At 47.7% G+C, this 25,019-nt stretch overlaps 3 protein-coding genes across 13 annotated transcripts in view; 2 read left to right on the top strand and 1 right to left on the bottom strand.

Annotated features, from left to right (window-relative positions):
* The window catches only part of SSBP3 (single stranded DNA binding protein 3), a 55,421-nt gene extending 53,797 nt beyond the window's left edge, over positions 1–1,624 (top strand). For both annotated transcript variants that reach the window (XM_017805603.1, XM_017805602.1), the window contains one exon: positions 491–1,624. In XM_017805603.1, coding sequence (XP_017661092.1) covers positions 491–520 — 30 coding nt within the window. In that variant the 3' untranslated portion in view covers positions 521–1,624. The remainder of the gene's footprint in view (positions 1–490) is intronic.
* Positions 1,625–6,621: 4,997 nt separating this feature from the next.
* Positions 6,622–10,641, bottom strand: MRPL37 (mitochondrial ribosomal protein L37). The gene is made up of 7 exons (XM_017805680.1): positions 10,239–10,641; positions 9,824–10,007; positions 9,249–9,364; positions 8,566–8,751; positions 8,125–8,282; positions 7,408–7,611; positions 6,622–6,846 (listed from the first exon to the last, which is right to left on the bottom strand). Exons 1-7 carry the CDS (start codon positions 10,624–10,626, stop codon positions 6,769–6,771), a joined length of 1,314 nt encoding a protein of 437 aa, XP_017661169.1. The 5' UTR covers positions 10,627–10,641; the 3' UTR covers positions 6,622–6,768.
* Positions 10,530–22,426, top strand: LOC108492868 (NADH-cytochrome b5 reductase-like). Of its 10 annotated transcripts, none has more exons than XM_017805683.1 (8): positions 10,530–10,558; positions 12,074–12,295; positions 13,094–13,242; positions 14,401–14,488; positions 17,613–17,717; positions 17,825–17,926; positions 19,516–19,719; positions 21,342–22,426. In XM_017805683.1, exons 1-8 carry the CDS (start codon positions 10,550–10,552, stop codon positions 21,543–21,545), a joined length of 1,083 nt encoding a protein of 360 aa, XP_017661172.1. In that variant the 5' UTR covers positions 10,530–10,549; the 3' UTR covers positions 21,546–22,426. The 10 variants fall into 10 exon arrangements, with proteins under 10 accessions (XP_017661172.1, XP_017661176.1, XP_017661174.1 ...); XM_017805687.1 differs by lacking the exon at positions 10,530–10,558 and adding an exon at positions 10,647–10,791; XM_017805685.1 differs by lacking the exon at positions 10,530–10,558 and adding an exon at positions 10,647–10,802.
* Positions 22,427–25,019: the final 2,593 nt, after the last annotated feature.

Below are 25,019 nucleotides of genomic sequence, written 5' to 3'. Positions count from 1 at the left end.
TGGATTGTTCTGTGTGTGAGCTGCTCTGGGACAGAAAAGTGGGCAGGAAGAAATATGCTGGTGGGTGGAAGCTTGGGGTCCTTGGTGGGATGAGTGTGTACTGATGGAGGGGAGAGGATCTACAGGATGGAAAGGAGCTGGTGCAGATGCAGCCAGCTGTGCCGACCTGGCCGAGTCGAGGCTCTGTGGGTGGCTACAGACATCCCTCCGTTTCTTCCTCTATTAGCAGCATATACACGTGTGCATGTTAATTACTTGTTTTAAATTGCATCTCACCCCATACTGTTCTGCTGATTTTCTTCCCGGAAAAGCAAGTTACAGTGCACATTATGCCCTGATAAATTTGAGTCTCCAGCATATCCTCTCCTCCTGGTTTATTAGATCCAATTAGGTTGCTGTGTAGTTGTCATCAGCCTCCTTTTGCATCCCCCTTCAGTGGCCGGGGATCTCACCTGCCTGGTTTCTCACCCTGGCTCTGTCTCTCTTCCAGTATTCCCCCAGCATGACGATGAGTGTGTGATTTCCCTCCCCCTCCTCCTCTCCAGGATCAAGAGAGTCAGCTGCCGTTCGGAGGATCTCAACGAATTATGCAAGAAGAAGAAGAAGAATCTAGGTGTATGGGCAGGGACACGCGTGGCGGGGGCCAAAACCCCAGGTTTAGTTTCATGCAATAAAAAGGCTGAACTTTTTATTCCATAAAACATGAAGGACAAAACTTAAAATATTTCAAGACATGACAAGACCCTTCTTTGTGCAGAAGGGTTTATATATGTACATGACACTTCTTTTTGGAAACAAACGGAAGCCTCTAGCACCCAACTCCGATCTCTTTGCTTTGTTCTTTTAAATAAAGACAGAAACCGAACCTGTTGTATGTTTGTGCCGTGCGACACCAGGAAGCTAGTCTAGATATGAAATCATGTTGTCTCTGTTGTAGTCATTTTTTTAAATAAACTGGACAGTTTACAATGGTGGTTTTCGTTCAGAAGGCCTGTTTTTCTTTTTTTTCTTTTTTTTCTTTTTTTTCTTTTTTTTTTTTGGTTTGGGGGTTTTTTCCCTTCTATTTTTGGGGGTTTTTTTGTTTGTTTGCAGCACAACGCTTCCTCCTCCAGTTAACAAGATCTGCTTTGGGGAAGAGACTCCACCACCTCGTTATAAACTTGTTAACGCAGGTGACCCCTTCTAGGATCACATCCTCGAATGAATCGTGATCTTGCTCTCTGTGACTGTGGCATGCACTGTGTTAGTCTTTCCCCCCCTCTCTGAGTACAAGAAGAAATCTCTTGTCCCTCCTTTCCCCAGAATCCTTCAGCTGGTTCACTGCAAAAATTGATTTTTTAAATATTTTTTTTTAATCCACCGAAAGAAAGAGTTACTCTGACCTGGGACTTTGAAACTGTGATCTCCAGCTAACTTCGGGATTTTCTGGGGGTTTTATTTGCTTTAGGGGTATTTTGGGGGGGGGGGTTTCTTTTCTTTAGAGATGTGCTCTTGTCAGGATTTCACTTATCTATGATTTGGAACTGGATGGAGATATTTTTTAAGGAATTCTTGTTGTTAAAATGTAACCTTGCTATTCTGTAGGCTCGCTCTGTAATAAGAAAATAAAAATTAATGGCAAGCATCGAAGGCCCTTCCTTCTGGTGGGAGAGGAAGGGATGAGCCAAGGCGGCGGGTTGGGATCTCTGTACATGACACTACCCTGTAGTTTGGTCTTTGTTTTTCTGCAGCTCCCATTTCTGCTCCATGTATATCATATTCTGTAAAATATTCTCTCCCTTGGATTTGACCTTTGTGCGGATTATTGAAAGCATTGTATCTTGTTTCAGTGTTTTTTCTTACCTTGTAGTCTGGTTCGAAAATTACCGAGAGGGGAAAAAAAAAATAATTATTATACATTGTAGTTTGTGTACGATATTTGTTGATAATGTTTTATTAAAGGGATGTCTTTTTTCCGCACCCCTTCATTGAAATGTTTTTGGGGGACATTTGGCTTGTTTTTATTATTCTGACTGCAAGACATGAGATGACAAAACTACTTTTTTTTTTAGTGTGTAATATGAGTTTCTTTTTTTTTTAATGTTTGCCTTCCTTTTCCTAGGCATTTTCATTGTGCTTTACCTGTAGAAAGTTGGTGGGGAGGGAGGGGCGGGTGGGATGGGGGTTCTGAGGGAGTCAGTCTCATAGTTACAGTCAGGTTAATATTTTCCAGGTAATAACCAAACACAGATTTCTTGCGTCAGCAAAACCCAGGGGCTCCCCTTTTCTGCTTCACATCTTGTTCAGGTTTGGGGGGTTTTTTACCTTTTTTTTTCTCTTTTTATTTTTTTTCTCACGTGAGGAAATGAAAGGACCGGTTTTAATGTATTTTAAAATGAATAGCTAAATTATTGTCTTCATTGGTATCGGGTGGTTTTTTGAATGAAACGGTTCTCCCCCCTTCTCCCCCCTCCCCATGCTGTAATAAATATCAACATAAACATTTGATTTCAGTGCTCTGCTGTTTGTTCCTGGTGTTTGCTGCCAGACCCAGGGCGGGAGTTGGGTATTTTTTTCCAACCTTTATCAAGGACCAAACCCCAGGTTTGGGATGCGGGAGCAGAGGTGATGCAGAGCAGAGGAAGGGGGCTGGAAGTTGGCCCCAAAAGGGATCCCAAAGGGATTTGGCTGCGGTGCAGGACCTGGGGGGCTGGGAGAGGTTTGGTTTTAACAATGCCCGCTTGTTTCTTGGGTTATTTTTTTTTTTTAAGCATTTTGAAAATTTAGCTTTTAGCCTAGAAAAATGGTTGGTGTTGTCTGTACTGGACTGAGCATTTGCTCGCTGGACTCTTGGCCTCCCTGCACCCAGCCCACCATGCTGCAGGGAGAGGGGGACTTTCAGGAGCTAAAAGGGGAATATTTTTTTTGTACACTGACCCCCAGGCTTTCCTCATTAGAGGCTGGAGGAGACAAAGTGCCAGTGTGGCAATGGAGGCAATCCCATGCAGCAGCTCCCTGGGAGAGGAGCTGGGTCCGGCCACCTCCTGTTGCTGGAGTCCTGCACTGCTGGGAGGTAAGCAAGGGAGAGGAAGACTCGAGTGTTAGCTTCAAATATATATATATATATATATATATGTATGTATTGGGCTTGCAATGGGGTCTGCTTGCAATGGGGTCTGCCCTCCTCGGGCAAGGGCTGGCTGCAGTGCTGGGTGGGGGTGTGCACCATTGCAGGATCAAACTCAGCTCGAGGCTCTGAAGGAGCTGCTGGGGGTGGAGAAGTGCAGGCGAGGCTGACCTGCTTCCCTAACGAGCAGCATCAGAGGCTGCTGGGGGAGAGATTGAGACTTTTTAGGCCTCTTTACGTGGGTGGTTGCAACTGCTGGGTGCCTGAAACGCTCCCGGGAGCTTCTGTCTGAGACTTGTTCTCTGCCTTTGACTAGTTCAGGCAGGCCATGGTTGGCTGTGAGTGTGCAGCTCTTGCTCCTTGCGGGAATGTTCAAGCATGGGCTGTAGACTCAGGGAACTGTGGGCTTGGGGAACTGTGGGCTCAGGGGGCTGTGAGCCATCCCGGAGCTCTACCTGTCCTGGGGAATGCTCCCACCTGGCACCAGCACCCACAGTCACATCACTGCTGCAATTCCAGCAGTGAGCACTGTGCAGTCATGTTCAGTCATGGATACTTGTGGAGCAGAAGGCTGAAAGGACAGCCTACTTGTGCTTTGGAAGGCTGCTGGGTTTGGGAACCAGCCAGAGAAATGACAGCCTGCAGAGCCCATCAGCATGTCATTAATGGTGTGGCTGAGGAGAGGGGTGTGTTTTCACCCTTTGCTACCTGTGCAGGTTTGCTTCCAGGTTAATGTCACAGATGTCCATGTACAGGGTCTGCAGCCGTATCCCAGCATGGATTTTGGTCCAGGCAATCACATCCCCTGTGCTTTGCAGGAAGTAGAGTGTGAGCATTGTCCATCACTTGGAGTCAAGCAACCCCCAAGGGTTAAGTTGATGCTGATGAGGAAATCCTGCCCTCCCAGCTCCCTGGGGCCATCCCTGCCTGCACTGCCCATCCAGGCCCTGCTCAGCTGCCCTAAGCACCAGGCTCCTGCACTGCTGCCTGTTTTTATTGCAGGGCATAGAAAAGTCCTTCCCACTGGTTCTTAAGGGTTACAGGCTAATTTTATTAAATATCGCCATGAAACTGCCAAGTTCCCTCCTCTAAACGTCTCCTGGGCCCAACCTCAGGGATAATTGTCTTCCCCATTAGTTTTCATTAAATTAAATGCAGGAGGAGGATCTGAACAGCCAGGGCTCCAGGCTGAGCACGGGGTGTTGCTGGCATGATGAGTGCAGCCCATGGAGCTGGATTTTTCACCGGGAGTGGTTCAGAGGAAGAGAGTGTGGAGTGGTGGAGCTGGGATGGCACTGTGTGCATCATCCCCAGGCTGGGGACGGTGGCTGCAGAGCTCTGCTCTGGGCAGCCAGGCTCTGCCAGGTCCTCGTCTCAGGCTCCTGCCACCCCGTTCTTGCATGTTCTGCTTCCCTGGCTGCCGTTCATTAAAAGTTAATGCCTGGCCCTTGGTCCATGCTGAGGTAACACCATTTGTCTGCTGACGAGCCTTTATAACTTATTGATGCCAACTCAGATGAGGCTCTGTGACCCATTGTTGGACTCCCGGTCCCACCTCCCTCAGCTGGGCCGATTCCAGCAGGTCACGCTGGAGGAACTGGGAGAGCCGAACCACGCTCAGCGTGCTCAGGGATACCACGGACATGTGGTAGGGGCTGCCTGGTCCATGGACCACAACAGATCAACCTGAGCATCCGTGCCAGGTGCCAAGCTGGAAGCTCCACTCTGCCCCCCTTGAGCTCCCCTGCAGGACCTCAGAGGTGCAAACCCTGCATGAGGATCAGCTGCTCTTTCCAGCAACACGTGAGTGCTGCTTCGCCCTGGCCTCGGGTGAGACCAGCTCTGCCCTGAGCAAACCAGAGACACGGCCTCCATGCTTGCGTGTGATCCCCTCACCTCCAGCAGCTTCCTGATGCCTCACAAAACCTCTGAAGCCTTGTTTTCCCACAGATCTGTCTCACTGCTTCCACCATTTTTTAAAACTTCCTTTGCTCTGCCTTTATCCATCCCTCCCTGTGCTCATGCTTTGTCTTTGCTCAGTTTGGAGACAGGATTCCAGCTTCCCCTGCTCCCTCCTCTTCTGCTGCCTGCCCTGACAGAGATGTCTTTGTTGAGAGGTAAAAGCATCTGTAGGGACTTTTTCCCTCACAGACCATCTACACACAGGTTCCCACATCTACTAGGAGCAAGGGAGGTGTTTCACCTCTCCAAGCCCCCTCCCCACCACAGATGTTTTTCCAGCAGGCTTCCTCAGGGAACCTCTCTGCTCAGGAATGCGAACAGGCAGCTGGCTGCCCTACAGGGCTTCCTCCCTAGGACGGGTAATGATCCGAAGCCAGAAGAGCGAAGGGATGTCAAGCAGGGTCCATGTGACACAGCAGGGAACCAACAGCCCGAGAAACAAACACCTACAGGCTCCACAGAGCACGGGTGTACTAAAATATATTCCCAAATACCAGGATGCAAACCACAGACCTCAGCAGATTTACACTGATGAGCTGAACTAGGCATCCCTTGAGCAGGCAGGATTAACACAATTCAGATCAGTGCAACTCTTACTAGATTATTTCTCTTTCAAGCATTTCTCCTAACTATTGAGGGATTTGTTAATTTAATGTACAGCTCCCGCAACCCAGTTTACGGGGTGCAACTGTTGTTCTCAAATGTGACTGGTGGATGTTGGCTGAAACCTGCAGAGTGGAGCTGCCTGATGGACTGGAACACACAACTGGGGTGTTCATCCAGGTGGTCAGAGACCACAAAGCAAGACCAGCCTCTGACACAAGACACTGAAGAGAGATGAATTTCTTGGAAATATGCTCTTCCACACCTTAAAATAGCACAGGCTGTCCTCTTCTTTCCCATGTGCTGGAGGGTATCAGAACTGCAAAACATTCTACATTTGGCTGCAGCTAATTTAGCTTTCATTTTACAAAACCCACACTAATCCCCCCATGTTAAAAAGAATACGCTTCCTGCTCAGTTAACTCTGTGTGGCAGGAAGAAATTCTTCCTTTGTATTTTTAGCAGCAAATACCAGCTACAGGCACCAAAGTTTCACGCTACATTCTACACCACTTTCCCCCCAAACGCAGAGGTCTCTTCATCCAGGACTGGGGGATAAAAGAACTGCGGTTCTACAGATCCAACAAAGCAATCTCTCCGATTAAGTGCTTTGGGAACTAAGCACAGGGCAGCACGACGCATCCCGCAGCAGCCAGGAGTAAAACAAAGTCAAAGCCAGGCAGAATGAAAAAGGCTCATGTCTCAGGCTCCCCCCTTGAAGCTTTGTAAGTCTCTTCTGCATTCAGAGGGACTCAAAGCAACCTCAGGAATAGGTTTGAGTCTGGCTCTGTGCAGAAGCTCACTGAGAGCAGAGCCTGCGCAGAGGAATAATGACTGGCTTATGTTCTTTCCAGGCAATGGAGGAAGAGTGCAGGAAGATGCATTTGATGGCTTCTCTAACCCAAATTCAGAGGTGAGCCCCTAAAATGAAAGAGTTTCTTCATGCACTATTTAGTTTAAAAAAAATATTTTACTTTCAGTAACGATATAATTTATTTTTAAAAGTAAATTAATCCACCTTTCTTTAATTATGTGATGGTTCTGGCAAAGAGAAGCAGCAGGTACAGTTGGTGAAGTATTTTCATTTGAGCTGAATTTCACACAGTTCCATGCAGATACAGTGCCAGAAACTTCTTGAATGTGTCTGGCTGAAAGCCATGAATTCCAACGGGCTTCTGCAGAGAAAAAGACACGGATGCTCAGTTTGCAGTGAAGTGATTAATGTAGACAAACAACGGCTTTAAACATGCTTGAATAAGACTTTCAGGCGTGGTAGCTTCTAAATTGTGCTCTCTTCCCCAGAGGGGTTTGTGTGGGGGTACTTCCACTGGTGTCAGTCTCAGAGAGCCGAATCCCTCTGACCATCAGTGAGATGCCCTCCCAGTATAACCAGTGCTGACAGCCCCGTGCTCTGTTTACAGCAAGGCTGACAGTAGCATGTAAGCACTTCCTTCACCGGGGCTGGTTTTAAACAAGCATATTATGAGATGGTGGATTACAGACAGGGATATCTGTACACAGGAGTTCATATTAAGCTTGGCATGTGGCACATCAGCACTACAAACACTCAGGAACCGTTCCCCTCAGGAACACCTGCTTAGGGAACAACTAGGCCAGTGCCCGTGTCAGGTCCCTTCAGCTGGTTTAAAACCTGCTGCAGCTCTGCACCAGCTCTCAAACCTCCTGCCAAGGTGAAAGGGCAGGATTTCAAGGACCATTTCCAAAGGTTTGCTTACCACTACAACTCTCTTCTTGATTTTTGGAACACACTGGGCTGTTTCATACAGTTTCTGATCGGAGTCAATCCACACTAGATTTTTTATGCCATCGTTAGAGACAAGGTCTGTTGTATTTAACTGGAACACCATGAACTGGAAGAGCTGGCCATCTGTGCCAATGCTTTGCACCACTATTGGCTGCTCCAAAACCTTGGGATCATTCTAGGAAAAGAAGAGGGGGTGGGGGAGAATGTTTTAAAAGCCAGTTACTACAGAAATTGTATGAGTACTTGCTGATTCTGCATCTTAGAGTTGGTTTAAAGCCAAGATTTTAATAAATGTATTGTTACCTTGCCCAGAAAATTACTCTAGTCAAACAAGTTTTGAATGTAGATTTTGTATTTTAATTAAAATTCCTCCTTCAGCCAGCAATGAAGTGTCAATTTAAATACTGAGCTGTGGGATGGGTCAGAGTTTTACAGCTGAACTTACTCCCTAGTTCCTGCCCATTACCACCCCAGTGCGTGTTACATCACGAACACACTTGTTGCTGAGCGGAGGATTTCTGGATCAGGAGACATCAGTAACCTGAAGGTTGGGGTTAGACCTTTGGATGGGGAAGTTTGGATGTGAGAAGTACTGTAGCATGCCACGGCAAGGGAATTTCAGGACTCTCTCCACTTGCTGCAGCACTAGAGGGAGAACAAAGGCCCAGCAGCAGCCTGCCATACATACCCCATACAGCGCCTTGGCCTTGGCCAGCGCGTTGCCAAAAGCAAACATCAGCATTTTAGCACGGAGCTGTTCTGGTCTGAACCTGTCAGGGCAAATGATGGCTGACTCCAGGAAGAACAGAGTGTGAGGATGAGAGTAGGGATAACCATCTCTGAAACCTAAACAGCAGATAGTCATGTCAGAAATCGCTCAGTAAGACACTACACAACCGATGTTCTCTCCCTTTATCTTCAGGAACTGTTAAAGCAATTTGCTGGGGTTTAAGTTCTTCTCCATTGTCCTGCTTAGTCCACAGGTCTGGAGCGCTTGCACTGCACTCCTTTACCCAGCTCCTCTGTCCCCTCATTCCCACACATTCCCCCTCTCAGCTGCCTCACAGAAGGACAAGGGCTCTAGGTTAACCCAAACACTGACAATATTATTACCAACAGCTGGATTTACCTGTGTCATTGAGCTCTTTGTACACATTCACCTCCTGAAGATCAATTGTAGGCAAGATGGGATGGAAGGTCTCCAGAACATGTTCTTTGGTGGCTAGGATCTCCTCCTTGGAGGCTACTGGTGGTATTGGGGCCATAGAGTTCATGAGTATTCCATTCAGGCCACGGACCTGAAGGAGAACGGATTCTGGGGAGGGAAATTAGACTACATTCAAACACTGGTGAAATCAGATTAGGGAAACACGTACATTTCCTTTTACAAGTCTGTTCTGCACAAGGCTCACTCTCTCCCCCTCACCTCCAAACCCATCTTAAATAGTAGCTCAGCTGTAGGTTCTTCTCCTAATATACCAATGCTAATTGCTGGTATTAAGTTCTTAACTAAACATACTTAGAAAAACAACAGAGAGAGACACAAACACACAAACAATCAGGTCCAAGGCCCTGGGTCTCTTCTCCCACCATACTGTCAATATTGTCTAAGACATAGTAATGTCCTCAGGGAGAATATCCTGCCATCATCCAAGGCTGCCCATGCTGACAGCACTTTTCAAAACGGGAAGAATTACCTGCAGGGTTCCAGAAATTGTTTAACTTGCTCCAAGTCCTCATCCTTAAAGCTGGCAGCATTGTTACCCCTCTTATCTTAAAGAGCTAAATGCTTCCACCATGGCAGCAACTAACCTCTTTCCCATGTTGCTGCTATCCTGTAGTTTCTAGCCAACATCCTTTTACTCAGAGCAGGATACTTCCTAGACATTAACCGGCATAAATGTATCAAGTCTTCAAACAGCACTGGGCTTTAAAAGGAGAAAAAAACTTATATAAAAATGGGATCATAAGGGCAGGCAAACGTTTCTGGGGCACAAATGATGTAAAATTACTGTATGTAAAACATATCACAGCATAACGTTTGCAAGCAGTTAACAGAGATTGCAGATTAATATCACACACACCAATCCTGTTCCAAGTTGGCAGAGGTAATGCTTACAATTATTATTTTAAAAACTGATATTCTGCATCAGCTAGAAGTAGATCTCAAGGTGAAATAGAGACCTTGGCTTGAAAGCAGCTTTAATGTAGCAGAGCGTTTATGTCAGTGCTACTGTAAACATCAAAATTGCGTTTTATTGGTTGTTTTGGTTGTTGCCTTGTTTTAAAGATGACAACTTCACACAGCAAGTGAGTCTCTCAACAGTAGGTTTGTGTTCGAATTTTCCTTGTAGTGTTAAAAACTTTCCCTACAGCTGCAGACTCACCAGAAACGGTCCCTCTTGGGAGCAACCTCTCTGGTGTCCCAGAACCGCGCGTGTGAGATCGCGTCCTTCACCCGCTCCTCGTGCTCCTGCAGCCCATGGGCCGGGTTGTCCAGGATGCTCTGCACGGATAGAGGCAAACCTTCCACCAGCTTCGTCTTGGTGAGCCACTGCGCCTGCCGCACCCCTGCAAACACAACCCAACGCGGTATGTCACAGGTGACAGAGATGATCCAACCCAAACCATGCTGTGATTCTGCACTATGTTACCGAGGCTGCCAGGCAGCTCATGAGGCTGGGCAGGCTCTTCACAGCCCGTGTTCTGTTTACACTCTGTGTGAGGAGAAGCCTTGGCAGGCAGAGCAGGGTGAGTGCTGGTGGAGGGGGCAGCGCTGGGGGCAGAGCGGGTGTGTGGTACCTTCCAGCATTCGGACACCCTGGTGGCAGATGTAGCACCCCCGCTCCTTGTACAGCGGCATCTCCTCGTAGCGCGGCCCCAGCGAGTGCCAGGGGTCGTGCCAGCCGCGGTCCCAGGGCGGGAAGCGCGGCCAAGCCAGGCCGGGTATGTGGTACTGCCGTCCCGCGCACGTGATGGTGTCCAGCTCCACCTGCTTCCGAACCGGCCGCCGCTCCACCATCCGCGCCAGCACCTCCGGCGGAGGCCCGCGCGTGGTCCAGGGCGTGCGCGGCAGCGGCCCGCGGTGGCGGGGCCGCCCCGCGCGGGTGAGGATGCCGCGGGTGAGGACCCGCGCCGCCGCCCCCGCCCGCCTCAGCGCCACCGGCCCCGCCGCCATCGCCACTGCCATCCTCCTCCTCCTCCTCCCTCCGCCGCCTCAGCGCCCGCCCGCCGCCATCTTGGAGAGGGACTGTCCCCCATCGCCTCCCCCGGTGACTGACGGCGGCGGCGGCCAATGGCGGGCAGGCGCGCCCCGCCGTAAGGGAGAGTCGGCAAATTGCCTGGCGGGCGGAGGGTAGGCGCCGTGTGGGTAACTGGGGAGGCGGGCGGGGAGCGGAGAGGCGGCTCCTCGCCCGCGGGGCGGGGGGGCACTTGAGAGACCGTCCCTGGGTGGGAGGTGCCGGGGCGCTGTGCCCCCGGGGCGGTGTGTGCGAGCCCCCCGGGGCGGTGTGTCCCAGGCCCCGGGTCCGCACAGTAAGTGCTCGAAACTCTGTAAATCTGCCCAGCCTGGAGCCTTGAGGGTCCCGGGTTCACCCACGGCCGGGTCGGGGTTACCCCTCGTTCATAGCCCATGTGTGCTCGGGGTCCCCAGCGGGCGCTGTGGGCAGCCGGACCAGTCGCCTTTGGTTCTCTCTTCTCCCTCCATATCCTTAAAATAAGTGTATTCGTGTTGCGGGGGTGAAGGTTAATTAATTGACCTTGACAGTGAAGCTGCTCGAAGCGCTAAATGTTCCCTTGCTTCGGCTTGGTCACCCGTGGCTTCATAATTTCCTGTGGACCTCCTTGCGTTCAAAGGATACGGACACAAATGCATTGGGAGCAGCGTTAACCCAGCCAGTGTGTAAAAATAGCAGGGTCCCTGCGAGGTCTGCAGTGCGATTTTGGCTTGAGGAGTGTTTGATGTGTACAGTTCACTTGGAAGCACCGGGAGCAAGGGATAAAATCTCCCTTCTTGTGCTTCCTGCCCTTCCCTATGAGTCTACATTTAAAGGCAGACTCAATGCCCATAACCAAAGAGTTTGTTTTCCTGAGACTTTGCCCCGTTTGCCTCAAGTCCCTTGGCTCTAAACCCGACTTTCAGCTCACTGCCCTTCCCCCTCTTCCAAAGCTGCACAACTCAGGCCACATCTGGTGGTTGGGTTTGTTACCCATTGTCTTGGTGGTTGGGTTTGTCACCCGTTTTCCTGGACTCAGCTGCAGATTTTTAAGATGTTTCTGTTCCAGGTGACCAAGCTGCTCTTTTGTAGGAAATCACCCCGGCAGAGGAAGCAGGATTAAAGAGCGTGGCTTTGGCTGGGCAGCCAGGCTGGGGAGGTGGGCCTGAGGCTGGACTAAGGGTCTGGGCTGCTGACTGTGATGTCTGGCATTCCTGCACTGGACAGTGCAAAAGCAGTGAGCACTCAAAAAAAAATTGGGTGTTTCAGGCACAGATCAGCTCCAGGTTTTGAGTTTTCCCTGAGATACACATGCACAATACTCAAGAGGGATTTTGTCAGTCCTTCTCCAAAAATGCCGGTCTGGTGAGCACATGCCGCTCTTTGTCATGCTGTTTTTGGTGCAGGACTTGTGTTTTGCAGGCAATGAGTGGCAGTGAGCAGGACTGGCTGTCTCTGAGACCCCGGGAACCTTCTCCATCCCAGTGCTGCGGCGGCGGCTGCAAACCCTGCATCTATGACGTGTACGAGAAGGAGCTTGCACAATGGGAGAGGGCCAAGGCAAAGCAAGACAAAAGCCTTCTCACGGAAAAGAGGGAGCAGGTCGATCTACCTCCATCACATCCTGGAGCCTGTGCTTTGATGGTACTTGTTAGGGTCTGAGGTTGTGGTGATGGGCGAGGGATGCAGCAGTAGGTTCAAGTGGTGCCTTAAGAGATGGCTGTAAATGCAATTCCCCAAACTCTGCTTCACCCTCCCCCTTGGCTGCTCTCTCCCTGCTGTAATGTGATTTTCCAAGTGTCAAGTTCTCCCTGGTGTCGCATTACAGCCCTGAATCTGCAGCTCTCCTCTCAGAGTTTCCTCGGAGAAGCTCTGTTTTCCCCACCTTTTTCATCTTCTCCTGATTTTAGGCTCATATTTTGAGGCTGAAAAAAGCTGTATTGTGTGTGGTGGAGCAGTTGTCTTCAGAGTGTAATTTGAAGCTTGTCAGTGCCCTTTTACATAAGATTAACTATGCTGGGTCAAGCAAAAAAGATCAGCTGAAACAACTGATAATATTTCCTGTTTGCTGTGGCCATCAGTAGGTTGCAAAGTTGCCCCCAAAGCGGTGCTTGGCGCTTTTAGCAGAATTATTTCTGTTTGTTTTTAGACATGGGAAAATGATTGCAGTGAGTCATAATAGGATGACCTTGCTGTAAGGTGTAAAAAAAATATAATTTAAAAAGAAGGTGGTGGTGGTGGGGAAATGCAAGATTCCAAAGTGCACACTGCAGAACATGATAATGAATCAGCAGAGAGCTGGAATTTGCGCTGGGCCCCAGCGTTTAATACATGTCCTGAGTATCTCGGCTGCTAAATTAGCATGCACGTTTGCTTCCAGAGAAGAATGAAATCATAAAAGACACCATCTAACCAAGTAATTATTTATTGTTGTTCTTGCAGAGCAGTAATTCAGTGCTGAATCCAGATACATTCACTGCATTCAGCGTGAGCTCGGTGGAGCAGCTGACAGAGGACACCTACCAGTACAAATTTGAATTACCGGGAAACAGCAGCTTGCAATTGAGTTTAGGACAACATATCGTGTTAAGGTATTGTTCTCTGTGCTAGTTAAACAGTCTGCATTATGTAACCTAATATGTAGGGGTTTGTCAATAGACAAAGGCTTCATAGCAGGCAAATCGTGATTTCTGTACCTCCACAACGACACAGATGAAAAGAGCTCGTGAGCTCGCTGGCTCCACTAATTCCATGGTAAAAGCCATTCCAAAGCTGTAGTTTTCTTCAGCATTATCCTTGCATCGGTGGGTCAGAAAGAACTAGGTGTGATTAAGAAAATCCATTTGCAGAAAGAAAGACTCAAAGAATAGATGTTACAACAGATGATTTACTCTAGCGTGTTGGAATGAAGACAATGAGCTGCACTTTCCCAAGAGCTCTGCACTTCAGCACCCAGGGTGTAATCCCAGTGCCCAGGCATTGCCTGACTGACTTTGAGCAAAACAACCCTCCTGTGTAGTTTATTGCTTGCCGGAAAGGGGCCACTTGGGGAAAGTTTCTGTTTCTCAGCCATCTGTGGTGATCACTGCCAGATAGGAAAAGTCCTGTTACGATGCCATTGATCTGCCTCTGTTGACGTTACTAGTAGGTTAAGAGCTGATGTGTGCAGCTGGTTTCTGCTGCCAGCACATGCTCCTCCTTCCAGCCCTGTCTCATCAGGCAGCAGAGAAAAAGGTTTGGTCACTTCAATCAATTCTCGTGGTCAGTAGTAAAGAGCAGGGTGGATATATTCTATAAGACTTACAGGAAAATACAGTCTATATTGACAAGACCTCAGGTCAAGGCTGTGCCCTGGTTTTTGTTATTTAATTACCAGATGCTGACTGGACACAGAAAGTGACCCCAGCTCAAAAGGAACAGCAGACTCAAGCATGGAAGTGTTTTCTCCCCCCTTTGCCGCTCTTGCACATTCAACTATTTCTCACAAAGCAGCTCAAACACCCTTCCAGGGGTGTGTCCCAGAGCTGGATGTGGTACAGTTGGGGCCACCACCGGGAAAACAAAAGATGCCTTTAAGCCACTATGTTCCCCCTGGATTTTTACCTGCGGAAGGGAAGTGTTTTGCATCTGTGCACAGGCTGGGCCACTGGGAAGAGGACCTGCTGCCTGCCCTGTCTCCCCGGAGAGCTGCAGGAGTTTGGTAATCCCCAATGGCCTAAGTCACAGTGGGTTCCTCTTTATCTTCTCAGGGGAGTGGTGAATGGTTTGGAGGTCCAGCGAGCCTATACTCCGATCAGCCCTGGGAATGCAGAAGGTTATTTTGAAGTTCTAATTAAAGTAAGTAAGCCCGGACAATATGGAGTAGAGTCTAAGGTGCTGGGGACTGTGTTTTCTTTAGGAACCAAGCACGCTGGCAGCACTTGGAGTGAGACTCTCAAATCCCTCATGGACTGTTTCTGTCTTGTTTTGAAATGGTTGTGCTTTGTTGATAAAAATTGCAGTTTTTCCCACAAAACTGAAAGCAGAGAAAGGTGACACACAAACAAGGGCTTTGCAACAGAAGCCCTGTTAAGCACTTGGGAGAACCTCTTGGGTGCCTACCAGTCAACCAGGTGGAAAGAGGTGCCCATTCTGCTTCTCTCGTATAATTTTGCCTTTTCAGTCTGTCTTTGAAATCGCACCCAGTTGTCAGCCCAGTTGAACCACTGACTTCGGGAAGTATTTGCCCAGCCCTTATCCTTCCCACTGTATTTGACTCCAAGAACACCCCACAGAAAAAAATGTCAGTTTGGTTAAAAATGTAGACAGACAGTGGAACAGAGAGCAGCTGTTCCTGGTGTGTGGGCAGGGCTCTGGAGCTGCAGTGTGAGAGGGTCTCCACGGGCAGAAAGGCGTCCCATGGACACAGGCTGCATCTATCAGGGTGGATGGAATGGCAGAGCCCTGACTGGGACAAGTGTCTTGGCCCTTCTGGAGGTTACCACAAAGCGTTGCTTGAGTTCAAAATTATTTTATAGGAGGTTTGAATAAAGCCTGCAGGGCCCTCATATATTACTACTTTGTGTGGCAAATATCGACTGGAAGAACATTTTTCCAATACTGCATTTGTATGTCACTGATGATTCCTCAGGGCAGACACAGACTTCAGTACAGGTGTGAAATCCAGAGAGCTGGGTATCCCAGGTGGCTTGCAGAGGATGACTGCTTGCCCTCTGCCTGTCTTCCAGGATTTCATGTTTTTGGGGTTTATTATGCATTGAAATACAAACCCCGGTCTTTAGAGAAGTGAACAGCTTCTGTAGGACACCTGTGGGAGGGTCATTTCCCCATTCTTGTGGCAATTGGTGAGTGGTAGGGGAGAGAAGTATTACATTTGAGTTGCATTAATAGGATACGTTCACAGGATGACTGTGAAATTTCATGTATAGCGGCTCATTACTCACAGGTTTTGCATTTCAATAATAATAGTAATGATTGTAATGATACCTTTCCTTTATATAGAACCTTTCATCCCAAAAGGAGCTATAGTTATTCTCGGGCAGTGACAAAAGAGGTTGGTAACACCCAGTGTAAAGCAGCCATTTTTATAACTCACTCTGTAGGTTGTGGTATATTTCACACTATTCAGACAATTTTGGAAAGTACTATATTATTATTATTATTACTATGCAATCCAAGCACTGTTCAAACACTTCTCTCTCCTGTTATTATAGCATTGCATGTGTGATACTACAGTTAAGAGTGAGGGAGTTGCCATTTACAGAGCATAACCCTCTTTTTGAGTGATTTTATAATGCTAGGGTTTCTCTCCATGTAAAACTGGGTGTAGAAGTTTTCCCCCGGGAGATAATTATTTTTTTTCTTTTTATTTAGAAAAATTGGGTTCTAAACCCACTCAATCACTTCTCACTTCGATTTTTTTGGAAATAATTTTGGTGAAAGGAGGATTGTTTTAGTTTCCATTACCCAGGTCCTTTGGGAATAGGCAGTAAGTGGGACTGACTTTTCTACCCTTGCCTTGAGTTTCCATATGTATTTGAAGAAGGGAGGTATAAAACATGCTCCTTTGATGCAACTGCACACTCCTTGTGTGAGACTTAGCGCCTGCCCAGAGCCCTCTGAACATAAAATGTTTCTGACAGTAACTCAGAGCCTGGATGTGTATTTGATTTACCTTTTGACTGTAGCAACTGGTGCTAATAGTTCTTCAGGTTTAAGTGAGGTGTTAGGAGGGGAGGAGCGTCTCTGTTCTTTATTACCTAACTCTGCTTGCAAGCACAAGCACATGCTCACTCTTTCTGAGCTGCTTTGTGGTTCACCAATTTTGTTTGCCTGCAGTGCAGCTTGGTGGCCAGCCAAGGCACTGGGGTGTGGAGCTGGGCTTCTCTCCAGTTTGTGTGCAGAAAATACCCCAAAATACGCTGCTTTTGTGTAGGCTGGAGTCGTCAAAGGCTTATATCAAATCCCATCTTTTGACCTTCGGTTGTGTTGCCCTTCCCCAGGCTTATCTGTGGCATCACCTCTGCACCAGACCGCTTGTGAGCCGCAGCTCTTGGGCTTTCCTGCTCTTGCTGTTTGGACCAGTCCTTGTTTTCCGGCCACATCCCGGACCATGGCCGCTCTTTTGCTCACATTTGTTCTATTTAATCATAAAGTGGTCATACATACAGGGCATGGATGTACATATGGCAAATAGCAACAAGTTGCCTTGGATGAGCCCTTTATTTTCCAGCCTCTCCTCCCTGCTGTTTCTAGCAAGCACCAACCCTTTCTCATCAGTCAGGATTGAGATCAGCATTCCTGCAGGCAACAGCCTGGATAATATTGTTTGTGGCTGGTAGAAAGTAAGGCAGGTTTTTTTGCTAATATTTTTCTTCCATGAGGCCAACATTAACATATTCTTTTGAAAATGTGGAGGCATCCCGTAGCATCCAGATGATCTGTTCTGAAAACGAGGGTTTTACAAATTAGAAACCTGGCTTTGGGTCACTAATTATATCAGCACAGCATCTAAGAGACTGAAATAAAGCAAGAGCTATGCAGTGTTTATATAACTAACAGTACCCAGAGGGCATTTCCAGACCCCAAACCCTGGGATTTGGAGAACACTTGAAGGCCTGGACTGTGCTTTGCATTCAAGACACTCTTCTCTGTGTGCTTTGTAAGCAAGAACTCTGATAAGCTTTTTCCAGTTTTGGAAATTCAGACTGCGTGAGAGGGGGTTGTGTTTACATTATAGTCAGGCTGGAGTGGATCCAATGTGATTTAATTTAAATGTCTTTGTTTTGGGTATAAGTCTGAGTTATTTTTTTAAACAGAAAAATCTTTCTTTTTAAACACACAAAATGTTTTTCTGTCCCCTTTTTGTTTAAATGTAGATAACTTTATAATTGACTTTAAGCTGGGAAACTTTCCAACTGAGTATAATTATTCTTTTCTTTTGTGCAATGTTTTTTATTAGTGCTATGAAGCTGGGCTGATGTCACAATACATAAAAACGTGGAAAAAAGGAGACATGGTCTTTTGGCGTGGGCCGTTTGGAGGGTTCCCATATCAACCTAATAAGGTTAGTTCCCTAAGAGACATAGGATGCTTCACCTTGTGGCAGCCAGCTTTGTTCAATACTCTAAAGGGAAGACATCAATTTGATTGCTGTTTTCATTATTATTTTAGGGACTTCCTGGGTTACTGTACAGTGCTACAGCATTAGCAGTCAGTTGGAGCACGTACACCTTATTGAACTGCAGAATATTTAAGGAGGAAGAGGAGAGGGAGGTAGATGGGAGGCTGGAAAATATTATCAAGCCTCTGTGTTCATCATTTGCATTAGAAGTTCCTGACGTGCTTGACAAAGGGAACTTACTTTCCACCAGCAATGACTGTGGATCTGTTTTCGCCTGGTTTGACCCACCTTGCTATTTTGTCACTGAGCACAAGAGAAGGGAAGGTGTTAATCTTCTTCTCTCTTGGGTGAGCAAAGGGGAGGTGTTAATCTTCTTCTCTCTCTCTTGGGTATTCCCTGAACTGCAGCAGCTCCAGTGAGGTGTCAGGTCACTCAGCCACTCCACAAACGCTGATCCCACCTGCCGATACCAGGCTGGCTGCAAAGAAAGGCAGATCCTGTTTCAGGGGGAGACTTCTCACACATACTAATGTGGTTACTTAATTCTGACCTTTCAAATGAGGAGCAAAACTGAAACACTGGTCATTAAGATCCCAAAGCCTTGTGGGTTTTTTGGCTTCCTTTCCCTGCTCCCCCCAACAAAAGTAAGGCTGTAAAATCTGAGTAGCTGAGCTCTATGCATATCAATTGTGTCCTGCTTCCTGAAATACTCTCCTTGCTGGTTTAGGTCACTGTTCCCTTCTCTTTTTAAAAGCTTCCAGATAATCATTTGGGACAGAACATAGCAATCTTGCCTAGAAGTGGTCTTCTGTGCAGGACCAGGAGTTGGACTTTGAGGATCCTGGTGGGTCCCTTCCAACTCAGCATATTCTGTGATGCTGTGGTGTGTGATCTGTGTGCATGCAGTTTGCAAAGCACCTGAGCAATCTTTAAAACAACTTGCTGTGAAAAACTGTTTATTATTTAGGAATTATAACACAGGTTCTGAGTATTAGTTTTATAGTAAAATGTTTGTTTATCTGTACTTGCTGCCAGTAGAACAGGACTCCAATTCAGGCAGATCAGATCAATTCACAAAAAAATGCCAAGTCAAAACAGAGCACAAGCAGCCTCTGAGGGGTTTAGGTCCCAGTTCTAGCACTGGTGCACACTGGCTGGCAGCCTGGGAAAGTGCTGGGAACCTTCTGTCCTGCTATACACAACACCTTACTGCCTGAACATCCTTATTCCAAGTAGAGTGAATGTTCCCCCTTGGAGATGGAAAGCTCTATGTGCTGCTGGTAGCTCTGAGAAAATTGAGATAATGCACCAGGAAGACATGTGGATCAGGATGGAGAAGAACCTGTTTCTTCCAGAGGTCCTTCAGGATTGTACTTTGCAGCATCCAAGACAAACACAGGGAGCATTTCCAGTGGGAGAAAACACACAGTGGGTTGGCAGAGTGTACTGCAGAATTGAAACTGAAACAGAAGTTGTTTGAAATCAAGGCTAGAGTTAGGATAAATTATTATATATGGGTAAAATTCAGCTTCACTAAATTTGAGATATAAACCCTGGAAGTGCTATCTGTAATCCTTTGCAGAAAAATACATTCTGAGATTTGAATTTACCAGTGCATGACCTTCTGATGTGTTGTCTCTCAAGGGACCCTTTACCAGCGTGGCAGCAAGGAGGACCTGACCATAAGCACATCGATTTCCAGCCACCACAGCTCATTCCAAATTCTCTGTTCTGTTGTTAGTATGGAGAACTCCTCATGCTGGCTTCTGGCACCGGCCTTGCACCAATGCTTCCCATCCTCCAGTCCATAACAGATAATGAAGAGGATGAAACCTTTGTGACTCTTGTTGGCTGCTTCCCTACCTTTGACAAAATTTATTTGAAACCTCTTCTGCAGGATTTGGCTCGATACTGGAACATCAGAATATTTTATATCCTAAGCCAGGTAAATAAATAGGCATGAAGCACGTTCCTGCGAGGGTTCTGTGTGCTGGGTGAGCCTCTGCCTCCTCCACTTCTCTGTGAGCACGATCTTAATTCTAAGTCATCCAGGCTACTTTGTGATCTGGTGGCTGCTGTGGTTAAACCTGCTACGTGTGTTTACAGTGTTACTAGTCTGGAGAATTTCAGGGAGGTGGCCATCACTGCTTGTCCCTCTCTTGGGAGCTATTCTGTTGTTTTGCTGTTTTGTAGTCACTGTTGATTATTCCCCCCACTTCAAACAGTTGTTGCTGCATCTAAACAGCAAATAAACTATTTTTTTCTTTCCTAATACCAGTGCCTTAATCTGTCCTTATCCTCCATTCATTGCTTATGACCAGAGCTCTCTTTTTCTGGTATGCTACCACCAACTTCCCAGCAATTATTTTTTTTTTGCTGACCCATTTTTAAACTTCTAAAAGTTGTTTACCCCTCTGTAAAATTACTTTTCTGCCACGTTCATGGGATGAGGGCATACCTCTCAGTGGTCTTACGTTTTGAGCAGTCTTTTCATTTCCATTTGGTCCCAAAGTTGCCTGTGTTCTGCATGGATTTGATGGTTAAAAATTATTTCTGTCAGAAATAAGGATTCATTGCAGGGAGGATATAGAAAGAATTATTTATGCTAAGGGAATGAATCCCAGTGCATTTTTAGTTTCTCGGATGAATCATTTTTTGTATCTCTCACAGTGGAACTGCCTCTTACATTCTGTTCCACATGTGGCCTCAGCAAGTTGAGATTTGGTAGAGGGAAAAGTACTGGTGACTTGGACACCCCCTCAGCTGCTCTGTAGGAGCATAACCATAATTGTCTCTGGTGACACGGCTTAAATACCCTTTTCAGGGTATTTAAACTCTTGAGTGCTGTCTTGAGCATGTGGAGGTCTTGAAATTCAATCAGCAAAGGGCAAGAAACCCACCTGACCCCTGTCAACACTGTCTGCACTGTGTATGCATCTCTCCCTTTCTCCTCTTCTCTTAGCAGGCTTGTGGTAGTCCAAGACTGGCTCGTGCATCCTCCCTCTTGGGATTATATATCTGTCTGTGTCTGTATTTCACTCTGCTGCCTGTCACCACCACATCTGAGCACCTCCTGATTAATAGCAGTGGGGGAGTCCCCACTGGCTCTAATGCCACGGGACCTAAACACTTCTCATGGGATCAGAGCTGTGTTTGGAGCAGAGCTAGATTCTTTCAGTTTTGGTCAAGGGGGATGGGACTGAAAGAGACTTGGGAATGGGAGAGGCAATAGAGAGAAATAGACTTGGGATCTAGGATTTGGGAATAAGAAAGATGCACTGGGAGGTGGTTGTCTAGGGAGAAGGTTCTGTAGCATTTATTAGTGATAGTTACACTCTGGTTTTGTTCAGTCCAACCTGAGCAAGTGGCCAGGTCCCATGGCAGGGAGAGATTTCATCTGGGCTTTGGAAGATGAATGCAGCTCTCAGGAAGGGTCAGTGCTACCCACATGGTGTCACAAGGGTGAAAGCATCCTGTGCAGTACTCTGAGGAGAGGAGAGAGATTTGCCTGTAAGCAATCAGCTGTCCTTTTTAACATGACACACGGCAACCCTTTTGCCTTTTCAGGAAACTTCACTGGAAAAACTTCCTTGGAGCTATCAAGAAAACACATATACTGGTCGTCTCAATGAAGACTTGATGAAGACAATAATAAATTCCTGTCGAAGAAGGCCATTTGTATTAATCTGTGGCTCTTCTGCATTCAATGAAGATATGACTAGATACTTGAAAGCTGCAGGAATTGAAGAAAATTCCTGTTTTGTCTTTTAGCTGGATATTCCTGACCTGAGGAACCTTAGGCCAAGCCTTGGACGTCCTTGTTTCTCTGCAGACATTGCACAAAATGGGTCAGCTCAGTGGACTGAGTTCCTTGGACATACACCCTTCATAGGCCTTTCGATCAACTATTTGTCTCCAGTATGAGTCTCACTGTGGAGTGTTTTAAGGACTGCGTGCCATTCCAGAGTGGCTGCTACAAGGTGTGCCACCCACACCTGAGGGAACAGTGTGGTAATTTTAATGGAAATCTTCAAGCGCAATTTTAAGAGAGAGATCTCCTAAGGGGGTACTAAAACCATCTACATGCAGGTCTGCTCTAAAATGGGGACCAGGGACTTGCTTTGCAATCCATGTTATTCTGCAGTGGTATTGTGCCCTCTTAAGTATCCAGAGGAGAGATTTAATCCTCAGAGAGAAGACTGCCTGGCCAAGGGAACAGCAGAGCACTGGCCTGGCAGTCTGGAGTCTGTGGGCTTCATTTTGGTTCTGTCATGTGCTGGGTGATGTCAGGCAAGTCACTTCAACCTCTCTGTGCCTCAGTTGCCCCATTATACACTAATACAGAGAAGGTGGCACTGATTTTCTCTGAAAACAACCTTTCCAACCATATATGGAAAAACTGTCCATAAGGGTGGATAGTGATGCCTAGTGAGGACTTAGCAGGCTGAGCTCCTGCCCTGACACAGCCTGCATTACCTACCCTGTCCTTAACCCTTGAAATGCTGCCTGGGAAGACAAAGAGTATGTCCTAAAACTGAGAGAACATAGCTGGGTCGTGGCTGCTATTTATCAAGGAGGATGGGTGTTTGCTTTCCATGTCCCCTAAGTGTTGTATCATAGCCCTGGCTCATTAAATTGAACCTCTTTTCAAATAAACAGCTGTTTGTTTTTGTCACAGGACTCTCGCAGGTGCCCAAGGGGGTTCCCTAAGCACACAGGAACACCCGTTGAGGAGTGAAAGCTTCAGGGGCTCTGCTGGGGTACTCCCCTGTGGGGTAGAGAGCAGAGCCAAGGAGATTCCTGGGGGATGGCAGCCTGGCACAGCCCCCAGACTATGCACCTGGTCCCCCTCTCCTCTTTCAGTCCAAAATACTTCTGCTTTTCCTCCAAGGTATCTGCTGTCCACTCTTTTACCTTCTTAGACCACTGCGTTTACTATTAACACCGGGAAATACAACCTTTCTGCACACCTTTGTGTTTTTCTGTTCATTCCCAGTCCGTGCTGTGTTGTGGTTGTGCCAGGTGATGTTGCATTATCATTCATGCCTCATTTTGTACCTGTGTCTAATACTACACCTTACACAAAGGAGCTGTGTTTGTTACACAAAATAAGCAGCGTGCACTGAAGTGGTGGCTCTGATTCACACATTGGGAGGGAACGTAAGTTCCTCTTGCATTGCAGAGGTTTGTCTCCAGTTACCAAATGCCTGGAATTAATCAAGTGTAGCTGCAGCTTTTATGTTAACTTCCTTGGAGGAAGGGCTGAGCCAGAGAAGTTGTCCATGGTCGGTCCAAGACAATCTCTCAGCTCCAATCCAAGCTGTGCTTCAGCCACTGTAAGTTACTGCATAGTGGAGATGCCTCTGCACAGCATGGGGCTGATAAAATAAGGAGATGCTTTCTCCCGTCGATTTCCCTACTTTGGGCTTGGCTGGGAAAATGGAAAAAATATTTTTGCCAGATATTAAGTATTCAAAAACCTTGCTTATATACTTCTTGCTTTAAATGTTTTATCTTTTCGTGATTTTGCTAAAAACCCACCCAGCCTTTTTTGCAAAGGCCCAAGGTAAAACTTGACGCTCGCTTTGGAAAAGCAACGGCTTTCTGCAAGAAAGCTGGGACTGTTCCTTTAAACACAACCCCAATATGTCTGGGTATTTCAGCACATATGGGCCACGATGGTTAAACCCTCCCCAGCTGGTCCGGCCGTTCTGCCGCGCCGCTCCCGTCTTTGTTCGTGGCTCCAAGGGAGGGTGGTGAGAGACAAGCAAGCTGTGAGTGCTGCGGGATGCGATCCTGCAACGATGGCTGCGGCCGAGCGGGAGGAGGTGCTGCCTGTGCCGGAGGGGACAGGGGTCTTTGCGAGACATTCTCCATGGGGGACATGATGTCCTTGGAAGTAGGGACTTGAAGGAGCATTTACACTGCCCCTAGGCACTTTGTTCTCTATTTTCTGCCCTTTCTCCCTTCCCCCTCCTGCCTTTTGTTGTTTCTCGGGCTGGGAGTCCCCTGTCCCAACCATCCCCCATAGGGACAGCCCCTTTCAGACCTTGGCATGGACCCCTGCAAAGGCAGGGACACGGAGTGGAAAGGCTGTTGGGCAGGATTTTCCCTGCCAAGGGAAGATGACAGGTTTCCTTTCCTTTGGAGGCCTGGAACCATCCCGTGGTGGCAGTTTCATGGGGAAAGAGTGTTGATCTGTGACTGGGGGATCTGTGGAGCTTAAGGTGCGTGAGCTGCCTGCAGTGGTGGGTGGCCGATGCATGGCCAGGGCAGGAGCTCACATCCTGCCTCTCCTGCCAGGCAGGGGGATGCTGGTGGGATGCCCCTGGTCTTTGGCTGCACTCCAGGAAGCCCCTGCTGCCCATGCAGTGCTGTGCAGGGAAGAGGGGCTTCACTGTACTTCCTTTCTTCTTCCTCATGTGCAGCCTAAATACCCTCTTAATTTCATCTCATTATTTCCTGCCTAAATAATTCTTGTTTCTCCTGGGGATCATTTTTAAACCTTTGATCTTCTCTGAAGTCTCACAGTCCTGATCACGTCCTTTCTGTTTAAATGAATCAAATGCCTTTTTGACTCATGATTTATAAATTTGCCCACAGAGGAACAAAGGCAGCCCCAACATGGCACACCTTGAAATCACCCACCATGTCTCTGGTTGGAGCAAAGTACCCTGGGCTGACCTGGAGCACCTCCAGCCTGACCTCCAGTCCTGGCTCCTCTGTTTCCCTGCTGCCTTTCACTCTCCCCCTGCCTCCCACTCCTGCCTGGCTCTGAAGCTGACAAGCAGGTTGCCTGGGCTCAGGCCCAGCCTGGGAATGGCCATCTCCAGGTCAGGAGAAGGGTGAATGTGCCGGTGGTTGATGGATGCCGTCTCCTGGGAGGAGGGGCACAGCTGCTCTGCTGCACAGCCCTGACCCCTCATTGTCACCAATTTTCAGTGATACCATTTCCTGGGGTTATGGCCAGCTGGAGGGATGGAGAGAAGTAGCTCTGTAGGTACTGGTGTCCTGGACGCTGGCTCCATGCTGGGATGTGCCTCGGTGCTGAGGCCAGTGGTGGAAAGGCTGGAGGGCAGTGGGTGTTGCTGGAGATGAATGCAGTCAGGATGAACATGTTGCTCTGTAGTGCAGTGGTGGAGAAGTCAGGATGAATGTCTTGCTCTATAGTGCAGCAATGGAGAAGTCGGGGAGCACATTATCCCCGAGCCCAGGGGATCAGGGCTGGGAGGGCTGAGCACTCCT

Source organism: Lepidothrix coronata, unplaced genomic scaffold (genome assembly GCF_001604755.1).
Source record: "Lepidothrix coronata isolate B3197 unplaced genomic scaffold, Lepidothrix_coronata-1.0 Scaffold12, whole genome shotgun sequence".
NCBI classification, from domain to species: Eukaryota; Metazoa; Chordata; class Aves; order Passeriformes; family Pipridae; genus Lepidothrix; species Lepidothrix coronata.
This window is presented reverse-complemented; position numbering and strand designations above follow the sequence as displayed.